This window comes from Pituophis catenifer, unplaced genomic scaffold, assembly GCF_029215685.1.
Source record: "Pituophis catenifer annectens isolate HBS135680 unplaced genomic scaffold, rPitCat1.0.hap2 SCAF_5, whole genome shotgun sequence".
Taxonomy (NCBI): domain Eukaryota; kingdom Metazoa; phylum Chordata; class Lepidosauria; order Squamata; family Colubridae; genus Pituophis; species Pituophis catenifer.
In genome coordinates this window covers 12,781,559-12,805,246 of record NW_027256885.1, presented here as the reverse complement: position 1 = coordinate 12,805,246, position 23,688 = coordinate 12,781,559, and the positions used below count along the sequence as shown (strand labels likewise).

The 23,688-nt window shown below is 43.2% G+C and overlaps 1 protein-coding gene across 1 annotated transcript in view; it reads right to left on the bottom strand.

Moving 5' to 3' along the window:
• Positions 1 to 23,688, bottom strand: part of NPEPPS (aminopeptidase puromycin sensitive) — a 398,753-nt gene that overhangs the window by 3,394 nt on the left and 371,671 nt on the right. Inside the window, exons 12-14 of the mRNA XM_070944668.1 lie at positions 18,298 to 18,411; positions 12,274 to 12,333; positions 8,633 to 8,772 (exon numbers count right to left, since the gene is read on the bottom strand). Coding sequence (XP_070800769.1) covers positions 8,633 to 8,772; positions 12,274 to 12,333; positions 18,298 to 18,411 — 314 coding nt within the window. The remainder of the gene's footprint in view (positions 1 to 8,632; positions 8,773 to 12,273; positions 12,334 to 18,297; positions 18,412 to 23,688) is intronic.

The following is a 23,688-nucleotide window of genomic DNA, read 5'->3' as shown; positions in this document are numbered from 1 at the left end:
CCCCACATGAACTTTACCCCCTTTCGAAGCAAGCAGGTCAAGGGGGTGGTCAGCACCATGAAGTGTGGAATAAACATCCTATAGTAGTTTGCAAACCCCAATAGCTTTTGCACGTTTTTCACCTGAAACTGGGTGGAAAGGAAAGTTACCTGCTGGGTCAGCTGGGAGTTGTCGGCCCGTAGTTGCTCCATAATGTCCAATAAAAAGGGCACTCCTCCTGGGGAAAATGTGGCTGAGAACTAACTGTGACACATACACACACCATGGGTGTTAGGAGTCTTTATTAAGGCTTCCAAGCCTGAATTAGTATACCCCAGCAATTCCCTTTGCCAGCTCCAGCACACCCCCAATGAGTTCAAATGGCTACTCAAAAGAAACCAGCACCAGTCCACAGCGCAAAGACAAGGCAAGTCCACAAGGCAAGTCCAGAGTTCCAGAGACACGATCCAAAGTTCAAGGCAAGAATCATGATGGCTGAAGAACACACAGCAAGGAAACAAACATGTTGTTCCCTGTATCGTTTCATTCTCCTTCAGCCCATCAAGAGACTCAAGGCTCCTGCCTCGCAAGTACCCTGAAGGACCTTGTGCCCGCCTCCTCTCAGCCCTCAGGATCAGGAGGAGGAGGCAGTTCTTCATCTCCACTGACCAGCTGCAGCTGTGTGCCCTCTCTACCCAAACCCTCTGGGCTTCCCAGCTGCAGCTGTGCCTCTCCTGTCCCTAGCTCAGCCGGCTGCTCGTCTGGTCGCTCCCCTGTGCTCAGCCCCTCCACTCCTGACTCGTAGCCTTCGGTTGCCTCTCCTCCTGACATGCCTGGGACCGGCTCATCCTCCTCTGAACTAGCATCTGGGGAAGCGTCCGGGGGTGTCATCACAGTGGAATTGTTCCAGCAAGAACAAAAGCAAAATGAAGGTTCTTTTATTCGAAGCTGACAATTTTCCAACTAACTCATTGTTATTATTGACAACAACTATGGAAAAGGATGTATATCCTACAAAAGTAAGTGGAGACTATTATTTTTTCAAATTCCTTGACAAAATCAGGAGGCTCTCCAAACCCAAGATCCAATGCAACTCCCTCATGTGGCCTCTCTTTTATCTTAATGAATGAAGAGGAACATTTGCAACTTATTCCTTTTTAACAGAATCTTGTTTATGGCCTATTAACTTTTAGGCCACATCATCCTTTACTGATTCTGTATATGGTTTGTATCTAAAGATAGCTGCTAATATTGAACTATTTAAAATTTATTGTATGTTACATATTTTTTGTGTTTATTTTCTCTGACAAACTTGCAAACTGAGTCAGAGTGGTGGGACTATGATTTGCCAAATTCAGTAAGATTTAAGTTTCAAAATGATCTGGGAAAAACTGAGCCTTAAGCCTACATTCAGGAAATTATCACATGAAGTCACTGGAGAATACTGACATACTGTATGTCCTCCCAGAATTATCTGTGACCTCATCTGTTAATAGAAAGGGACAGTAATATTGAGATGTACAACTAAAGACTCCCAATTTTGATAGCAATTGACATTTCCTTCAGTAACACTGTGACCAGCATCTTATCTATCAAATGTGCCAATAATTGTTTTCCTCTTCCTAACTTGGGTAAACAAAGTGATGATAACTTCTCTTATGCAATCAAAATGATGTGGACTGTAACCTATTTTCCAGACCTGTATCATTTAACCCAAGTGAAGGATACTGGATTACTTAATGTAGCATATCAAAGAAAACAATAGTACTAGAATACAGAACTACTATTGTTAATTGTGTTCGAGGATCGTGCCCAATAACTCCATAGACAAGTTCTTAGTAAATCAATTATTGTTTATTGATCATACATCTTATCGTTACAGGTACAAGTCTGGAACTGCAGCAGGACCGCATGGCTGACCCTTAAGTACCCCCGGGGCGTGGCTAAGGTAAGGAGGGGTTATTGGGCTAGGGTGGACCTTGGGGGCTGGCTTGTCCAGCCCCCCTGCTTCCAGCTCTGGGTCAGAGGCAAGGCATTTATTTATGACAAAACCCCCTCTAAATGCCTGGCCGAGATGTTTTTGCGTGGTGTGTACCTGAGGTGTCCTTTTCAGTAGGACGCCTAATTTTGATGTGAGATACGTGTGTTGTTTATTTTGCAATGGCTTTGTTAGAATGTCTGCTGTCTGCTCTTCCGTGTCACAGTGTATAACCTTCACAAATCCTATGTTCACGAACTGTCTAACGTGCTTGTACTTTATGTCGATATGCCTCGACCTTTGACCCACCGCTTCAGCCTTAGATATTTCCATGGCAGCTTTGTTGTCCTCGTGCATGATGATGGGGTAGCTTGGCTCGGCCCATATGTCAGCGAGCAGGTCATCAAACCAGACCAGGTTGTTGGCGGCTTTGGACAAGCAGATATATTCGGCCTCCGTGGTGGATGTGGCTACCAAGTCTTGCTTGCCTGTATACCAATGAACTGGGCTGTTGTTCAGAAAAAATATGTAACCTGAGGTACTCCTTCTGCACTTTACGTCCCCAGCCCAGTCAGCGTCAGCGTAACACGTGAGTGTGGGTGTTGTGGTGTTCTCGGGCTCTAATGACAGGCAAGCCTCGGAGGTTTGCTTTAGATACCTTAATACCCTTTTGATGGCCTCCCAGTGGTACACAGTGGGCTTACCCACATGTCTTGACAGCAAGTTAACTGGCAGGGCGATGTCTGGCCTGGTCCAGTTTGCAATGTATAGTAGGGAGCCTATGGTGGATCTGTATAATGTGTTGTCCTTGAACGCCTCAGCCTCATTATACATGTCCTTTAAGAAATCTGGTTGCATTGGCGTTTCACACCCCTTGGCGCTTGCCATGTTGCATTTATGAACTAGTTCCAAAATTTTATCCTTCTGTGACAGTTGAAAGCCCTTGCTTGTTTTCGTGATCTGCACCCCCAAGTATTTGTCTACCTTGCCCAATACTTTTAGTGTAAAATGTTTTCCTAGTTCATTGGCGAAGTTATTACATTTGCTGGCTTGATCACCGATATACAATATATCGTCTACGTATATCAAAACATATTCGAGGGAGTTGTCTGACTTCTTGGTGAAGAAGCAGTTGTCGGCTGAAGTGGCTGAGAACCCCATGGATTTTAATGTCTTGGATAGGCACTCATACCAACGTTTCCCTGATTGTTTGAGTCCATACAAGCTTCGGTTTAAAATCCAGGTTTCTCCCTTTTTGGTGCTTTGGCTGGGTGGCGCTCTCACGTATATCTCTTTGTCGAGTTCAGCGTGCAGGTAAGCGGTTTGCACGTCGAACTGGTGCACTTCTAGCCCTAGCAGTGATGCGATTACGAGTGCACACTTCACGCTCTCGGCCCTGACCGTGGGGGAGTACGTTTCCGTGTAGTCATCAGGGTATTTCTGTGCGAACCCCTGTGCCACCAGTCTCGCTTTGTAGAGCGCTTTGTTTCCCTCTAGTGTCTTGACTTTGTAGACCCACCTAGTGCCTATGGTTGTCTTTCCTGTTGGGACTTTGGAGGGAGTGTATACGTTTAGTCCCCTCAGGCTGTCCATTTCCCTTTCCATGGCTTGTTCCCATTTCTCTCTCTCCTCATCCGGTAACCCCAGTACGTCCTCGTATGTGTTGGGGGTTAGTTGGTTAGTGTGTAGGGATAGTATGTAGTCCCCCAACCTTTCTGGCCTTTTGCCCCTGTTTGCCCTGACTGGTCTGTCAGGAGGTGTCTCTGTGTCATGCATGTACCTAGCTTCTTTCTCAGTGAGTGAGTCCACTTTAATGTGCGGGTGGTTTTCCTTCCATCCCTTCACTGGTATTTCCTGCCCCTTGGGTTTGTTCTTTGCCTGTTCAGTGTCCCTTCCTGCTTGGTGTTTTATCTCCGTTTGATCATCCCCTGGTCCGTCCTTGTTAAGGGACACCTCGTTGAGGTGTATTTTGGACCAGTTGGTGTTTTCGTGAAAAACAGCTGTTCGTGATATTACGAAATTGTTGCTGTTGTCTATGAACCTGTATCCCTTCGTCCCCGGCTCATAGCCCATGAACCTCAGCCTCCTGGATACCCTGTCCCCCTTACGCCTGAGTTGCTTGGGGATGTGCACATCTGCTGTGACCCCGAATATGTGTAAGTGTGATACCTGTGGTTTCCTTTGGTACATTAACTCGTATGGAGTTTTATTCAGTACGCTGGACCATAGTCTATTTAGGGTATAATTCGAATAAATGAGTGCTTCAGACCAGAAATGCTGCCCTAGGCCGGCATCATCCAGCGCGCACCTCATCATGGTCTGTAGCGTTCCGTTTTTTCGTTCTGCCACGCCATTTTGAAAGGCGGAAAACGGAGAAGTCGTGTAATGGACCATCCCGCGTGCTTTCAGCCATCGCGAGAAGTCGCTTGATAAGAATTCAGACCCCCGGTCTGTCATTATTTGCCTGATTTTGGTGTTGTGCTGTGTCTCCACCCTCGCATAGAATTCCTTAAATTTTTGGAATACCTCATTTTTGTGTTTCAGGGTGTACACGAAGCCATAGCGGCTGAAGTCATCCACTATGGTCAGGAAGTACCTTTTCCTATACTTGATGGAGGGCCTTAGTGGTCCCACTAGGTCCATATGTACAAGTTGAAAAATCGAATTAGTTGTGCGTACTGATTTTTTGGGTCTTGGTTTGGTTTTTAATTTGGAGCCCTTACAAATAGAACACTCGAGATAGTTCTCACAATCCTTTATTTTTACACCTTCAGAGCATTCCAACATTTTCTGCACTACGGGAAAACTAATGTGTCCTAGTTTTCTGTGTAATAGGTGGGCACAGTTGTCATGCATCGGTTTTCCTATTGCTGGTTTCTCCTTCCTGGGTGCCCCCTGTTCACTGGGTTCATCGGTGGTGTGTGTGTGCTTAACCCCCTCTACTTCCTTACTTGCGTTGTCTGTGCTACTGGGTCTAACCCCTCGGTGATTGTTTACTTCTGGCTGTTTGTCCTTGGTTGGGTGGAAGAATGGTAGTTCCCCACTGACTACTACTTTCCCTATCCTTTTACCCCCTCTGGTTACCTGTGCCTTTCCTTCTTTGAAAGTCACCTCTACATTGTTATCCTTGCTCAGTTTTAGGGTGGCAAGGATATTATATGGTATGTTTGGCACTAGGAGTACTCCCTGTACCTCACCTATTCCTGGCACGTACGCGTTACCTTTGCCGGTTACTTGCACGTTATTCTGGTTAGCCACTTTCACTACGAAGCTTTCTCCTGTAAAGGAGGTTAGTAGATTGCGATCATGTGTGGTGTGGTTTGTGGCTCCTGAGTCCAGTAGCCACGTGCCCTCCTCCTTGTCTTGGCCTATGTGTCGCACTTGGTCCCCTATGCCATACAGTGATCCAGTGTGGCTCTCCCTGGAACTGTCCCTGTGGTCTCTCCTGTCCCTGGGGCTAGGGGAATCCCTACGCCTGTGTCTGGCCTCTGGTGAGCGTCCGCTAGTGTGTCTTGCCCTTTGCTCTGGCCTATCTCTTCTATGTATTCTGTCTCCTGTATTTTTGGGGCAGTCCCTTTTGTAATGGTTTCTTGACCCACATATATAACACTCTGTGTTGCTGTGGCTCCTGCCCTGTGGTTCAACCTTTCTGCTAGGTCTTTGCTCCCTGCGGCTTAGGGAGCGGTCCTTTCTGATGCAGTCCTCTGATATTAGTTTGCTTGTTAGTAAGTCCAGTGAGAGCCTCCCTGTCCCTAGGTTGTCTATCTGCGTAATGAAGGTGTCCCAACTGGGGTCTAGGGAATTTACTATGATACTTATCATGGTCCTCTCGCTTATGACCTCCCCCCTTTGTGTCAGCTGGGCCCTAGTATTATTTAGGGATAGTAAATGCTCGCTCATGGGTGTCCCTGCCTTGAGTTTGGTGGCATAAAATTCCCTGGAGAGCCTGGTGGTGCTGGCAACGCTTTGGCAGTAAAACAATTTGTGCATTCTCTGTATTATTTCTAACGCAGTCAGGTGGTGCCTAATACTGGGGTAAATGCTGGGGGTAATGCTTGCAATTACAATACAGTAAGCTTTGTGATGAATGCAATCTAACTCAAAAGTCCAGGGTTTTTCTGGGGGGTCTGTAACCATAGATAATAGGTCTTCCTTAAGCAGGGTGGCCTGGAGTTGTTGATTCCAGTCCAGGAAATTCTCCCCATCTAGCCTCAGATTGGGAAAGTCACTGGGCAAAGTCCCTGAATTGTAAGTTAAATTACTCACATTATGTCGCTGTCCATGGTTTCTCACGTAAGGATACTCGCAATAAGGCAGAGGGACGACTGTGGCAAGTCTGAACTGACTTGTCTCTATGTGTCTGCGTCGGTGTAGCTCTATGTTCTGTTCTGTTTCTTCTACAGGGGCGTGTTGCGCATGCGTGAGGTTCATTTCTCCCCAGTCGCCATGGAGTGAGGAGCTCGTCCATGCTGCTCCCGGGTGAAGGCCCCAATCTTCCGGATGGGCCTTCAGTTCTTCTCCGGTCGGCCTTGTTTGCTCGGGATCGTCGCGGATCGTCGCCTGGAGTCTCGGGAAGCGGTGAGGATCGCCGGTGGGTGCTGGGAGTCCCGTTGGGGCCGCGAATGGTCCCGGGTGGCCCGGTCTCGTGCGGATGCCGCCTGTGGGTGTCGGGCCGAGCCCCCTGCCCGCCGATGGACGTCCCCTGCCAGCGGATGGCCTCGCGGTCCACGGATCTGGTCCCGGTCGTCGGTCCGGTGAGTAGTCCCATCGCCCTTGGTGTCCCGTTTTTGCGGGTGGGTCCCTTAGGGGCTCTGGGTGGTCCTGGGTCCACGCGATGGTGGCTGCCTTCCCGGGGTGGGCGTCGGCGCCGGCCCACGTCGCGCTGGGGTCCCTTTTGTTTTTCGGCCTGGCACCGGGGTGTACGGTTGGTATTTTCACCTTGTCCCCTAGGGCCGCGGCGATTAGTTCGATGGCTTTATTGACCTCGGGCTCGGTAGGCGAGTCCGTAGGTTTGGGTTTTGGGCTTTTGTGTTTTTTGTGATATTTTTGGTCGGTAGTTTTTGAGTAGGCCCCGATTCCCGCCATGGAATTTAAATCTCGGGAGTCTATTGGTGGATGGTCGGCCATTTTTGATGACGCCGTCTTCCAAGATGGCCGCCGTGAAAAGGGCGCGAAGCCTCCTTCGGCCTTTGCGGTAGGTTTTTGGTGGGGGAAATTTTCCCTTACCGGGTCTCCTTCGCTGTAATCGGATTCGTCCTCATCTTCCTCACTCGCTGCTTCGCAGCCTTTGATCAGGCTTCGGAGTTCCGCGATGAGGTCGTTGTTGCTTTGCGACAAATCTATCAGCTCGAGGAGTTTTCCTTTTAGGTCGTGCGTCTCTTCCTTTGAGGTTTCGTGCTTCGTCCACCCCTCGTTGCTCCTGGCCGGGGTGGATGGGTGGTGGAGTAGGCCGCTCGTCTCGGGTGCCTCTCCTTGCGTGGTTTCGGGTTGAGCAGGTCGTTCTGCCATCTTCTTGGTGAATGCTCTGGTATTCACCCTGTCTGTCGTGGTCCCTTGCATGCTGTGGAGTATCAGGATTGGGCTATCCAACCATCCTCTGCTACCATATTGTTAATTGTGTTCGAGGATCGTGCCCAATAACTCCATAGACAAGTTCTTAGTAAATCAATTATTGTTTATTGATCATACATCTTATCGTTACAGGTACAAGTCTGGAACTGCAGCAGGACCGCATGGCTGACCCTTAAGTACCCCCGGGGCGTGGCTAAGGTAAGGAGGGGTTATTGGGCTAGGGTGGACCTTGGGGGCTGGCTTGTCCAGCCCCCCTGCTTCCAGCTCTGGGTCAGAGGCAAGGCATTTATTTATGACATACTATTACTGTTTTGAAATGGACATATAAATTACTGTATATAGTAGAATAAATTAACTTTTACAAAACTCTAGTTTGAGACTGACTAAACAACAGGCATTGAAAAATCTACTCTTAGAAATCAAATATTGGAAGTGGGGAAGTCAAGGACAATTGTTCAGATTATCAACAATGTGATAATCTCTGACAGAATTACAGCAAGATAATGACTTAATATCAAATTCTTGGAGAAGAACCTTCTTCTGAAAGAAGTTCAGCAATGAAACAAGAGAACTAAGTACTTAGAGATGAATAAAACTGTAAGGAATGCTCACATTTAACTATTTGCAATGGAAAGTCATTTTCATTGAAAAACTGTTAAAACAGGGAACCTTAACTGGATTACCAAGACAAAATCAGCTCCATCATGCATGGTCATTAGGTATCTTTCCTAATACCAATAACAATGAAAATGTTGCAACAGGTTTTCTACAAGATCATAGGAATATTTGAACATCTAATAGTGGGCAAAATAAACTCACATGGGAAGCTTACACTAAAGACATATACAAGTAAATCCTGCTGACATAATTCTGTCTGCAAACTGAATATGAAAGAAACAATTCCAGTGCCCTGGTATTTGGGCGCTTGGGTATTTGGTGGCATTACATTAAGAAAACAAGGCAGATTTGAAAGAAATGTAACTCCATTCTCCTGACTAATCAAGAAGCTGACCACGAAGAGTAACATATTCTATTTTAGGACAGTAGGTTGGACAATCAAAAATATAGTTAGAGAGGAAGATCTCCCTTTTCACAACTACTCACCTTAACCCACTGCTCTGGCTTCACATCTTTCAAAACTAAAGTTAACTCAGGCTTGTCCATTAATACTTCCATTTTGGCATGGGTTGGGTCATCACTTGTACAAATGGTAATGGGAATCATCCATAGAGGGTAATCTTCCCCTATATAAAAGAAGACAAGGATACAAACAAGGCATGATATGGTCCACTGCCCAGTCCCCAAAAACATATTTGACAATTTATAGAGTAAGAAGTAAAATCATAGCTGTTTTCACCCAGCACATTTGTAAAGTGGAAATCCAATCATTCTGCAAAGACAAATTTGTTCAAGGTCTATATTTTTCCTAAAACAATTTGTAATCTAACAATTTAAATTTTATGCAAAGAATGATAACACTGAGGTTGCTTTCTGGATCTAATGGAACTGTATATTAGGGTGACTCAGGCAGTCACCTATAAATCAAATCTGTTATTTAAATGAACACAGATATTTACATATTCACATGAACTATTACTCTTGTTCTCTACAACAAATGAGAAAGAATGTTGTTGTTAGTTGCAAAGTCGTGTCCGACCCATCGCAACCCCATGGACAACATTCCTCCAGGCCTTCCTGTCCTCTACCATCCTCTGGAGTCCATTTAAGCTCACGCCTACTGCTTCAGTGACTCCAGCCAGCCACCTCGTTCTCTGTCGTCCCCTTCTTCTTTTGCCCTCAATCTTTCCCAGCATTAGGCTCTTCTCCAGTGAGTCCTTCCTTCTCATTAGGTGGCCAAAGTATTTGAGTTTCATTGAGAAAGAATAAGTAGGAACAAATTAAAAAAACAAGTAGATAATGTTCTAGAACAGCCATGACATTCTAATAATGTAGGAGTTGTCTGGTATTTCAGTTGTATTCACAACTGGAGCAAAGAAGCAGTATCTCCATATAAAAATGTGCATTTTTCTTTTGATACAGCAGGTGCTACCATAACTAACAAAACATTGCGTATGTTGATCTTCCTTTTCAATAGATGTCCCTTTAAAAATCAATTGAATGAACTGCCTTCAAACTCAAACTCTAATCAAATGCCACTATTTTCATCAGAAGAGTAATTAAAACCCAGCTCCATTCTAGATTGGCAAATTACTGGTTTATTTTTTCATTTTGTGCTTTAATATGAAGCCTATGGTTCAACTTGTTTGTACAAGTCATCTAAGTAATTTGTTTTCAATGCCTTTTCCTCAACTGCAGGTACAGTATTCCATGACTGCATCCTGGATTACATGAGTTGATGCCACTGTTTTGCAATATATATTCCTCCAGAAGGTTCCCTGGCCCTTTCAAACTCTGTGACTAAGTACTCCGTTTTCTATCCACTACATGCCTGACAAGAACCATAAAACTGAAGGTTGGGTGTCTTCAATAATAAACAGAATGATTGCAATGATAAATCTACTTAATATTAGATGTTCATCTACTGTATATCTACTATTCAGTGAAGAAGTATTCATGCCTTCTAGATTTTCTGACTTTTTGCATAACTTGCCAATGAATGTAACTGGAGTTTCATATGAATCCTACTGATACATTAAGGGAACCTGAATGAACAAACGACACCAAAGTTTGGTGCTTTTTTTAATTTATTACATAAACACAGTATAAGCATGCAATGCACTAGTGTGAAAAAGTAACAACCCCCTTAGATTCAGTAACTGCTGAATCTAAGCAACACCTTTGACTGCTATAACTGCTTTCTGTAATTGGTGGTTAGTGTCTCATATCACTTTTTTGGGTTCATTCTACCACAGTGAACTGCTTCAAATTAATAAGGAATTGTTTATTCTGGTCCTGCCACAATATTTCTGTGGGGTTTAGTGTTTAAAAACACTGACTGTGTTTTTTTAAATTCATACTTGCTTGTATGTTTTGAGATTGTTCCCTTGCTACATGAACCACGTGCATTTCTGCTTATGGACAAATAGTCTAATACACTCCTGCAGAATTCAGATAGAAAGCATGATTTTAACAAAATGAGTACCTTGGTTAAGATTTCAAAACTATCACCAGAACTTTAGAAACCATTTTGTAACTTATTTTAGGGAAACAGGCATCAATAATAAATTGTATAATAATATAGGGAGATGTTTCTCTGCTATTTGGGGAGCATATAGATCATAGTCTTTCAAAAATTTGATTAAAATTAAAACGTTATTAAATCAATGTGGAGCTCTCTAAAAATACTATGAAATTTAGCTCTTCAAATCACATTCAATTTCTCATCACATGGATTCTAGATCACACCCTCCCAAAAGAAATTTCTGTAGATTTCTGTCAAAAAAGTTGTTGATACCTATACCAACTTTATAATGAATCAAGGAAACTACAACCCATTACAATTTATAATACAATTTATCCTAGACACTGGGAGACTGTGAGTTCTAATACTGCCTTAAGACACAAAGCCAGCTGGGTGACTTTTGGTCAGTCACTCTCTCTCAACCCTAAGAAGCAGGCAATGGCAAACCACTTCTGAAAACTGCAGGGACTAGCCCGGGCAGTCACCAGCAGTCAACACGTTCAGTCCAATGATTATTTAGAATTTTTCCTTAAAAATAAATAAGTGCCCTCACTTACGCAATTGTTAAATTCTAGGCCTAAGTTATAAGGCTTTGCTGTGTTCTGACTCAACAACAGAAGCAGGTAATTTACTTAATTAATGATATTTTCTTGCATTTTCAAATAGCATTTAATTATTTTATCTATTTATTAAATTTATATGCAACCCATCTTGTAGTTCGAGGTTTAAGTTTTACAATTTGGTCTTGGGCTATAATAAAATGTTCATTCCTGGATACTTCTAGAGGGCAGGGATGATCCAATCAATAGCCCTGTTTAATAAAGTAGTCACAAAACTGTCCCTTCATTTGATTGTATTGACTAAAAGCCAGTTTAGTCTAGTGGTTAAGGGACAAGGATAGAAACCAGGAGACTGTGAGCTCTAGTCCCACCTTAGGCATGAAAGCTGGCCGGGTGACTTTGGGTCAGTCACTCTCTCTTAACCTACAGCATCAGGCTTGGATGACAAGCCAGTCAGTCACTTCCTTTTGTAACCAATGGATCAACACTTGGTTGATCTGAAAAAAAGAGGACATTGCACTTGCAGGAAAATGCTAGAATTTTTTTTAATGTTTGACAGAACAAGGGGAAGCCATTACTTTTTCACACTGGGATATTGTATTTTGGAAGGTTTTACTTATAAATAAATAAAAAGAACCCCAAAGCTCAGTGTTACTCTCTTTAAATATCAGTAGGTTCCACATGAAGTTATAACAACTTTAACTGGTAAAGATATACAAAAATCCCAAAAGGGACAAATGCTTTTTCACAGAACTGTATTTCTACTGCCTTTCACACAGATACCACAAAGAAATATTAATGCTATGTAAAGTCATTTTAAAGAGTGTGCAGGTTTTCTAATTAAAATGTGCAGAATGTAAGATCACACAAAAAACTACAATGAAAAATTAAAATTTCAGACTTAATGGTTTGTTTCAAACACCTGAAACCTAAAAAGGACACCTGCCTGCACAAACTGACAGTGCAAGGGCTGTTTTGTGGAATAGTTGGTGTCACGTACAATATAATACGCTGCTTCCTCCTGCTATTAGCCATTGTCTTACCACTATATGGTCCACTGGCACAGAATTTCTTCTGGACTAGCTTCAGCACTTTGTTATCTTCTTGCTGGAGTAAAGAACAAAAGGCCAAAATAGCAGTGAGAGGCTTGAGAATACTTCTAATTAAGATGGTATATCCAGAGGACTTAATTCCTTGTCCTCACAGTGCATCATAGGTTTGTGAAGTCTGTTTTAACAATTTGCCAAACCACATCTTTTTGCCCACTCCCCATTTTCCCAACTGCCCCATTCTTTCATACCTTTATCTGCTACTCCTAACAGATTGGCCCCAGTCACAGATTAACTTTTCTTATGATACTGTATTACATCACAGTATTGTGGTTGAAATATGATGGCTAGGACTGAGTTATCAGTGGCTACCATTGCAAAGTCAAAGAAAGTCATAATTTGTTGAAATTAAATAATGTATTAATTTGGTCTGATCTATTACAATAATATCCCTAGTGCCGCGTAATGGGGTGAGCTCCTGTTACTTGTCCCAGCTTCTGCTAACCTAGCAGTTCGAAAGCACATAAAAAATGCAAGTAGAAAAATAGGGACCACCTTTGGTGGGAAGGTAACAGCGTTCCGTGTGCCTTTGGCATTTAGTCATGCCGGCCACATGACCACGGAGAGGTCTTCGGACAGTGCTGGCTCTTCGGCTTTGAAACGGAGATGAGCACCGCCCCCTAGAGTCAGGAACGACTAGCACATATGTGTGAGGGGAACCTTTACCTTTATTACAATAAACTGTGGTATTGGCTTAATCTGTTAACAAGATCTCTGTTCCCTAATCAGTCCTCAGATCATGAATTTAAGATAGCATGTGTGAAAAATATTTAAATAGTGATCTGTCAGAACTGCCACCTCACATTCACCTTACACCTTTGCTTTGGTGCCAGTCTGCCATGAGTGACAGGGAAGCCGAACAGGAGGGGGGAGGAGGATCCCACAGTTCACTGTACTGGCAGGAGACTCAAATTCAAGGACAACTGCTCGTGAAGGAATGTAGCCGCATAACAAGGATGACTGTTCTAACAACATCTAGTTTGAATATGATTGGACAATTGACTAACTGGGGGAGAGGATCCTGGGAAGGGGGAATTATGCTTGGGAGTTTGGCGCGCGAACCTTAGATCTGGCTTTGCATTACTGTACTACATTTGATCTTTAGTAAAGACTATCTTTCTCATAAAATGCAGTTGTAGATCATTCTTGCTTAGGGTTCAAGTTGAGGCAGGTGTGACATTAAGCCAGATCTGTGTTATCAATCCACCCGGAGAATTAACCTGCTACAGGGATTGTGCAACCATGCCTTTTCCCAGCAGGGAAAAGGAGGAGATGGAAAAATGGGAAGATGCCACATCGAAGGCAGAGGCAGCGGTGAGAGTCCTGAGCTGGAGGGAGAACTGGAATCTCAGCCAGTTCAGAGGAGAACCCGGTGTGGCCAGGCTGACCCCAGCATGTGGAAGCAACGCTTCTGTCCCGATCCCCTGAAGGGTAGCAGGAGCCCTCCCCAGAGACAGAGTGACCTCAATGATACCTGGGGGTTGGAAAACTGGAAGAACTCCCAGCAGGAGTAACTGTCACCCAAGGGTCTGGACACAGAGAACGGCACCCCAAAGTGCCAATCAAGCTGACGCTGACCAAGAGAGACCTCCAAACTGCGGCCATCGAGCAGGCAGTTGGCTTGTTCAGAGACCAATTTGTGGGACTAAGTCTTCACGATCCAGTGGAGCAACCCATCCAAGCCCCTGACTGGAGACCAGCATGCATTTATATGTGTGTGTGTGTGTTTACTTAGACATCATCCAACTCCAATTGACTCTGGTGGCTCACAGCATAAAAACAAGACAACAAATATACAGTCAGAACTAGAACATAAAACAGTAAACAAGGTGGTAAACTCAGCAAAAACTAGCATATCATATTACCAGCAAAGGTCTCTAACCACCCTAGCCCAAAGCCTGGGAGAACAGCCAAGTCTTTAAGGTCTTCCAGAATGCCACCAAAACCTCAAGGGGAACCTGATCCCAGAGGGCAGGTGCCATGACAGAGAAGGAACACTTCTAGGGTCCTGATAGTAACTGGAGGATCCCTCAAGCAACCAAGCCCTATGCCATAGGTCATAACCAGTACTAACCATGAACCATAAGTAGAAACCCCTTAACATAAATTCAGACAAGCTTCAAATCTCTAGAAAGCATCAGAGGAAATTATTTTTTTGTCTTCAGACATTGGGATTATATATTGGCTGATTTTGTTGTGGCCTGTTGGCTGCCAGCAGAGCTAGCAGCAGAGTCAGACAAGGAGGAGTTGGAGGGAGAGCCTGGGCCGGCTTTCGAGCCTTTGGAAGGCTCTGATAAGGAAACAGCATCAGAGACAAAGGCAGAGCCGGGGCCTTCCGTCTTCCCCCAGGTGGAGAGGCAGCTGTCTTCGGGGCCTGAGCTGAGTGAGGGGGAGGAACAGATGGGGCCCAACCCAGATAGAATTCTTTATTGGCCAAGTATGATTGGACACACAAGGAATTTGTCTTTGGTGCATATGCTCTCAGTGTACATAAAAGAAAAAAAATACATTCATCAAGAATCATAAGATACAACACTTAGTGATAGTCATAGGTTACTAATAAGCAATCAAATCATACTAGGAAACAAATAAAACAAGATAAATCATAAAAATACAAGCAACATGGTTATAATCATAAGTGGGAGGAGATAGGAAGGATAAGAAGAATAATAGCAATACAGTCTTACTAAATAATTTGACAGTGTTGTGGGAATTAGTTGTTTAACAGAGTGATGGCATTCAGGAAAAAAACTGTCCTTGTGTCTAGTTGTTCTGGTGTGCAGTGCCCTATAGCGTCGTTTTGAGGGTAGAAGTTGAAACAATTTATGTCCAGGATGCGAGGGGTCTGTAGATATTTTCACAGCGCTTTTTGACTCGTGCAGTATACAGGTCCTCAATGGAAGGCAGGTTGGTAGCAATTGTTTTTTCTGCAGTTCTAATTATCCTCTGAAGTCTGTGTCTGTCTTGTTTGGTTGCAGAACCAAACCAGACAGTTATAGAGGTACAGATGACAGACTCAATAATTCCTCTGCAGAACTGAATCAGCAGCTCCTTGGGCAGTTTGAGCTTTCTGAGTTGGCGCAGAAAGAACATTCTTTGTTGTGCTTTTTTGATGACGTTTTTGATGTTAGATGTCCATTTTAAGTCTTGAGATATGATGGAACCTAGAAACTTGAAGGTCTCTACTGTTGCAACTGTGTTGTCTAGTATTGTAAGAGGTGGTAGTATAGGAGGGTTTCTCCTAAAATCTACCACCATTTCTACAGTTTTGAGTGTGTTTAGTTCAAGATTGTTCTGGTTGTACCACAAGGCTAGTTGTTCAACCTCCCGTCTGTATGCAGATTCATTGTTGTCTCTAATGAGACCAATCACTGTTGTATCATCTGCAAACTTCAGTACTTTAACAGAGGGATCTTTTGAGATGCAGTCATTGGTGTATAGAGAGAAGTGGAGAGAGCACACAGTGATTTTGCCTAGCTTCACCTGCTGCTTCCTGTCTGTTAGGAAGCTTATGATCCATTTACAAGTGTGGTCAAGTACAGGTAGCTAGCTAGTTTAGTTAGAAGAATATCTGGAATGATGGTACTGAATGCTGAGCTGAAGTCTACAAAGAAGACCCTTGCATAGGTCTTTGGAGATTGAAGATGTTGTAGGATGTATTGCAGAGTCATATTAACAGCATCAACTGTCGATCTATTTGCTCGGTAGGCAAATTGCAAGGGGTCAAGCAGTGGATCCATGATAGTTTTCAGGTGGGCCAGCACTAGCCTTTCAAAAGTTTTCATAACTACAGATGTTAGAGCAACCGGTCTGAAGTCATTCAGTTCCTTGATGGAGGGTTTCTTTGGCACAGGGATGATAGTAGAGCATTTGAAGCATGAAGGAACATAGCACATCTCTAGTGATTTATTAAAGATGCGGGTGAAAATGGGGGCCAGTTGGTCAGCACAAGCTTTTAAGCAAGAAGGAGTTAGATGAGAAGATGTGTGTATGTGCAGAGAGGAAAGGAGAGGAGAGCAAAGGAAAACAATAAACCGGCTCTCAAGGAAAAACAAACATGGACGCTAGCCAGCCCCTCCATTGCTGGGAAATAAATACTAGGGGTTTGGGAGTGGCCGGTTATCATAGACAACTGTTCATTTTTAGGATACAGCAAGCAATTCAGATTTCTAGGCCAGAACCAGGTCTGTTGGGACTAATTACATTTGGTTTTTTGTTTATCCACGTGAATAAAAGACTGTTCCTACCCTGTTTGAAAAGGGGTTTGTGTTTACTCGTGAGTAAGCAGCTTATCATTACTTGCTAAGGCTGGGTCAGAACAGATTTAACAAAGTCAATGTGAAGTAAATGTGTAAGATTTAAGTACAGGTAGTCCTCGACTTGCAACCACAATTGAGCCCAAAATTTATGTTGCTAAGCAAGACATTTGTTAAGTGAGTTTTGCCCCATTTTACAACCTTTCTTGCCACAGTTGTTAAGTGAATCATTGCAATTGTTAAGTTAGTAACATGGTTGTTAAGTGAATCTGTTTCCCCATTGGCTTTGCTTGTCAGGAGGTCGCAAAAGGCGATCACATGATCCTGGAACACTGCAACTGTCATAAATGTGAGTCAGTTGTCAACTGTCTGAATTTTGATCACATGACCATGGGGATGCTGCAACCGTCGTGTGACAAATGGTCATAAGTCACTAAATGAAATGTTGTAAGTCGAGGACTACCTGTATACAAGAAACCAGCTACAAGGTTAATTAGAAAAGAGCTTAGAGATTCTACAAAGCATTTATTTTCTAACTCTGTATTAAGATGGTATTAATTTCACTTTTATGTTTTGTCTTATTTCCATTACTGTTTTCTAAGTCTAAGGGCTTAAAGGCAGGAAAGGAATGTTTCTGTAATATTTATGATGATAGATTAAAATTATAAATACTTATAATATAAATTGTTTCTATATTAAAATACTGGAAATGATATTGCAATATTTCAAGATAAATGTAACTTTCTAATTAAGAAGTGATCCTAGTGGGGCCAAAGGGTTTTAAGATCCATGAATCCATGTAAGTAAGTGCAGCAGACTAAAGCACTGAGATTGGTACACATTGATCTTTGAGAAGTTCAGTTTGCATTTTCAATATACCTAGAGTTTAGGCTATGAAGTTAGCATTGGAACTGTATGGGAGCAATGTTTCGTAAAAGAAGGGAAAACTGAATTTGGCCTTCAGTGATCACTACCTGCATTATCTGTTCACCTTTATTATGGACTAGACCCATGCAAAAATACAAAAATAATACTCAGTTTGTATAAGTCTTATTTGTCTTTTTAAATGCAGGATATATGCAGTCATATAAAATTCCTATCATCTATCTCTACAGAAATTACTCAGGACAGTGTATTCATCACAGTTTAATATCTGAATATATGCTTTATATATATAGCCTACTCACACTGTATGACCAGGAAAGTCATGCTGATTAGAAATATATTTTTTCTACTTTGGTCTCTGTCACATCTAAACTATCACAAAGTTGGTGATGTCTCCAGTCATGTGCTAAATGACACACATGTTTATGAAAATCTGATCAATTTATCAAAACTTACAAATATAAATTCTAAGCACAATTTTAAAGAAAGTAAGTCATAAAAAATCTTCCTCAATCATAATTCAAAAAAGTTAACTATTATTTCTGTATAAATGAACCCTGCATTGCAATAAGCAGAAAAATACAGTGAGGAACTACTGTTTCAAATATCTGCAAAATATGGCTTGCTGATGACTGACCTGAAAGCCATAGGTAAGTACTATTGGTCCAAGTGCTTTTTTTTTTTTTTGCTATGGAAACTGGGATACTGAGTAAACAGAAAATGGAAGCTCTATACCATAATATGCCTGTAATCTTGGAAGATTAAATCATTGGTTTGTATTCTACCTGAACTGAGTTTAAAGTCAGAAATCATATGCCTACCTGCTCCCCTTCCACATACACCAGTGGAAAACCCATTTGCTTGGTCCATGTATTCATCACAATAGCAACAGGTTTACTGCTAGCATGTTCCAGGCTTTCCCAAAGATCTTCTGCAAAAGAGAAAAACCCTCAATCTAAATAACCTGCATTCTAATGCTAAAGAAAATACTTCATACCCGTTTATTTATTTACTGAATTTATACAGCCACTCATTTCAATCATGTGACTCTAGGCAACTCACAATACAACAATCATAATCACAAATAAGAGGAATCAACAGAGCTACAGTTACAGGTAGACCGCATTTAATGAATGATTCAGGCACCAACCATTCAAAGCTATGATGGTGATTAATAGGGCGAGGAGTTCTATGACATGTCATATTTTTTCTGGAACCTTTATTTGAATTTATAAGTAAGTTAAAACATGTTTTAGAGTAATCTGGTGAGAATTAGATGCTTTTTAATTTGCCCGAAAAGTCATATTTTGACTTTTTAAAGGTGTTGTCATATTTCTGCTTAATTTTGGTCTTACTGTGGTCATTGGCAACCCTCCTGATAACCCAGCAAACTTGGGCCAGCAAATAAAGTGAGAATTTGCCTTCCTCCCCCCCTTTTTCGCTCCCCAACTCAGAGGGTGTGTGTGTGTGTGTGTGTGTGTGTGTGTGTGTGTGTGTGTGTGTGTGGAGAGAGAGAGGGGGGGGGAGATGGGAACAAAGGCTTCTCCCCTGACCAGGCCTGAAAAAAGGTGAGAATTTGCCTGTTTTGTTTTCTTTTTCTTATTTACTCCCCAACTCAGGGATGTGTGTGTTCAAGGTGATGGAGTCACATGAGAGCTGCAATCTGATTTCAACATGCCTAAATGTAGATGTTCAGCGAGTGTGAAATTACAGTATCTTGTTCTAGAATTTGGGGAGCAGATTTTCAGCAGCGATGGTGATGTTTTGTTTTGCAAATTGTGTGAAGTTAAGATATCAGCCCCAAAGTGTTTTAATATTCAACAACATTGTTGAACACCACAACACCACAAAACACAAGAGTTGTTTGGAAGTTTCATCAAATACTCAGTCAGAATTTTGTAAGGATCTCTGTACAATGATGGTTACTTCAAATATTCCCTTAAGGAAATTAGGTAGTGGTAGCCTCAGGCATTTTTGGGAGATTCCAAATGAATCAACTCCAAGGAAAAGTTACATCTCTGCCTGCTATGAAGATGTGTTAGGAAAGATAAGATCTGCTGCTGACAACAATAAGATACGAGTTTCAATAGATGAAACAAATGACGTAAACAGAAGATATGTAGCCAATGTTATTGTTGGCACTCTGAAATGTGACAAGCTGGGTGAAGTATTTCTTCTAACGTGAAACTCTACAAAAAGAAAACAATTCCACTATTGCTATGCTCTTTGATGATTCTATGAAACTACTCTGGCTGGATGGTATAAAAGGGGGAAATATCCTTCTCTGTGTAACAGATGCTGCTCCATACATGACTAAAGCAGCCAAGGGACTTTCTTTATCCAAAAATGATCCATATCACATGCCTTGCACATGGTTTACACAGAGTGGCCGAAGAGATTCGAAGCAACTATCCTGATGTAGATAAGATAATTTCGAATGGGAAAAAATGTTTATCAAATTTCCACTTCAAGTATGAAAGTTCAAAGAAATTGCTCCTACTTTAGCTCTCCCTCCCCAACCTGTTGAAACACGTTGAGGGACTTGGCTAAATGCAGCTATGTATTATTTTACAAATTATGCTTCCTTGCAGTGGATAAAGAATTTGACTGTTGTGAATCTCCCTCCATCAAGATTGTGCAAGATTCCTTTTCTGAAACCTTGACTGGAAACTTAGCATGTATAGGTTCTAACTTCAGTGGATTATCAAGACCAATCACCCGCCTTCATAATGTAGGAATGGAACTAAAGTGATGCACTGAACATTGTAAAACAAACTGAGAGTGATTTAAAGCAAGCAAAGGGAAAAGTGGCTGAAAAAAAAGTGATAAATTGCAGAGTGCTGCAATCTAATCTGGGTTATTCAACACTTTGCAAAATACAGGTAGTCCTCGATTTATGACCACAATTGAGCCAAAGATTTCTGTTGTTAAATGAGACATTTGTTAAGTGAGTTTTGCCACATTTTATGACCTTTCTTGCCACAGTTGTTAAGTGAATCACTGCAGTTGATAAATTAGTAACCTGGTTGTTAAGTGAATCTGGCTTCCCCACTGACTTTGCTTGCCAAGAGGTTGCAAAAGGTTATTACATGACCTTGGGACACTGCAACTATCATAAATATGAACCAGTTGCCAAGCATCTGATCACATGATCATGGGGATGCTACAAAGGTTGTAACTGTGAAAAATGGTCATAAGTCACTTGTTTCAGTGCCATTGTAACTTTGAACGGTTACTAAATGAACTGTTGTAAATTGAGGACTAACTGTAAGTAACATTCTAAGTGGACTTGAAGCAAAATTTGAAGACTTCAAGCCAGAATTTTCCCTAGATGAGTTTGCTCTTTCAAACTTGTTCCTATTGTGATGTCAAACAGAGTTTCTCCAGATACAAGAACGCACTGGTGGACAACAGAAGGAGTTTTGTGTTTGATAACCTCAAGATGCACGTGGTCATCCGATGCAATTCTGCTGTTAATGAAAACTAATCCAGGGATGACCACGAAGGAAATGAATAATAAGTTACTCTTTTATAGAAGTATTAAATGTATTAAAAAGCTATGATGTTCTTACTGTTGGAAACTGACCACAAATTGTAATTAGTAGAGACAATGTGTTATGACTTGCTAAAAGCTCCCTTGGAGACAGGAACCTACATCTTGGGCAAACCATTATCAGTAAAAAGGAACATCCGCCCAAGGTGAAGTTAAAAGTAAACATGATAACATAGTTGTTGTTAGGCAGGAAATGTCAAGTTGACCCTTTAAAGTGTAAAACAACTTGAAGAATGATTTAGGAGAATAAAGGGGAGTTGGGAGAGATTCTTAGGCGTGGCGTGCATTGTGTAGGAGTATAAGATGTGTAGCTTGAAAACTGCTTTTTGCACTCTTTGAACTCAATCCATTTGGGAAGGGTCTAAGAGGCCACGCTTGCAACCGCGTTTTATTTTTCTTCATTTTATCTCCAATAAACCTTTGATTTTGTGAACCAGACTTGTTTATGAATTGTGAGGATTAAAATATTTGGGTCTTATATCTCACAATCTTGGCGTTCAACGTGAGGCTCGAGGGCCTCAAGGGGGGGCTTTTCTCAGTAAATTCTGGGGGCGCGCCTGTTGATTTCATCTGCCTAGAGTTATCTGAGACCTAGCTTCCCATTGCGGGCTCCGAGCCAAACTAAATTAACAACTCTGGACTACGAAATCAAAGAAGAAAAAGAAAAGAAAAAGAGAAAGAGAGTCAACAACTGAGGCCCAGGACCAGGTAACCCAGTTGACTGGCCCAGGTAAGAAACTTTTGCCCCGAAGGAGGGAAACACGCAATTGTACCTGGGTGGTCAGGAGAGCGATTTTGGGAGGTTCTGCGATAATGGCAGTGTGTGTGTGTTGGACTGTGTTCTGAGAACACTGGTGAGTCCAAAGCAAGTGCAGACCTGAAAGGTTGCATTTCCTTATGCGGGGGGAAAGGCCAGCCTGAAGGGAAGCGAACTGGTGTTGTGGATTTTGAGTGGTTGTTAAATCGAGAATCTCAGGGAACCATAATCAGGGAAACTCTCAAGAGGATGGGCAATTGTTGTAGTTGTTGTAAACTTAAAGAAAAAAAATTGTAAAGCTAACAAATCCCTTCCAACAGTCTTTTAGGACAGTTACTAAATCAATGGATTGGAGGGAAGAGCCGAGGATTTTGTTCAGTAACTGCATGACAAAATCACTCAGATTAGGGCAGGTCTGGACTCCGACTGGATAGATCCAGCGAGGGTGATGGAGGCAGGTCTTGAGACTGTTATCTGGGATGAGTTTGATCCTGTGACCCCAGATGACGTGGACAGGATTCTGGGTAGATTGAACGCGACCACATGTTTGTTGGACCCGTGCCCCTCCTGGTTAGTGCTGGCTTCCCGGGAGGTGACGCGAGGCTGGCTCCAGGGGATTATAAATGCTTCGTTGGGTGAGGGTGTCTTCCCCGCCGCCCTGAAAGAGGCGGTGGTAAGTGTTATGTCCTTATAAGGACATCCGCCCAGATTGGCTGCCAGCCACCGGGCGGGAAAGTTTGAATCCCTGTCAGGGGCGGTGCGACTGCCGGAGCGAATATAAGGAGAGCTCCGGCAGCGCGGTTTCAGTCTTGTCTTGTCTGTTACTTGTAACTAATAAAGTTACTTAATGTATCGAGCTGGTCACATCTTCATTTCCTGCGCCTGATCCAACACTGGCGACGAAGGACTAGAGAAGAGAACCTGAGCAAGACTCGTGGCACGATCGCCAACCGAGCTGAAGTCACTAAACCACAGCGATCTTCAGAATGGCAACCCCGCAAGCTCCGATTGCCTCGCTGAACCCATTCGACCCGGCACGAGAGAAATGGAGGTCGTACATGGTCCGATTCCGGCAATTCCTGCGAGGGAACGGCTACCAGAACCTCAACGACGAGCGGAAAAGAGCCCTCTTCCTGGCTCACTGCGGATCCGATGTCCTGGAGATGGCAATTGACCTTGTGGCGCCCAGGGACATTGAGGAGATGTCCTGGAATGACCTGCAGGAAGTCCTACAGGAGCACTACGCACCCACAGGCACCCCGATCGCCAACAGGTTCACCTTCCAACAGAGAAACCAGCGGGAAGGTGAATCCATCAAAAAATTCGTGGCAGCGCTCCGCCAAATCGCTGCCAACTGCGAATTCGACAACGTGGATAATGCCATCCGAGACCGCGTTGTTTTCGGAATGCGGGATGTGGGCCTGCAGAAGAAATTCCTGAGCCGAAAGAGGATCCCGCTCAAGGAAGTTCTCGACGAAGCCACAGCGGCCGAAACGTCCGAGAAAGCAGCAGCCGCGATGGTAAAGGCAAGAGGGATCCACAAGATCCACAAGTCCGGCCTGAACTCATCAGATGACTCGACCACACCATCAGAGTCTGATGAGGAAATGGCCGTCCACAAGGTTTCCTGCCCCCCCAGGCGGGAAAACCCTCAACATGGCGACCGGGGAGAACGTTGCGGCAGTTGTAAAGGCGACCACCCCAGGGCAACCTGCAGATGGAGAGACGCAACCTGCCGCCGATGCCTGAAGAGGGGACACATCGCCGAGGCCTGCAGAGCAACAGATCCAGCCCCAGAACCGCCCAGGCCAAGATTCCGCGAGAACCGCAGAGAAACCCAGAGGACATCCAAATGGTCCTCGAACCAGTCCCGGCGCGGAGAAGAAGAATATCCCCAC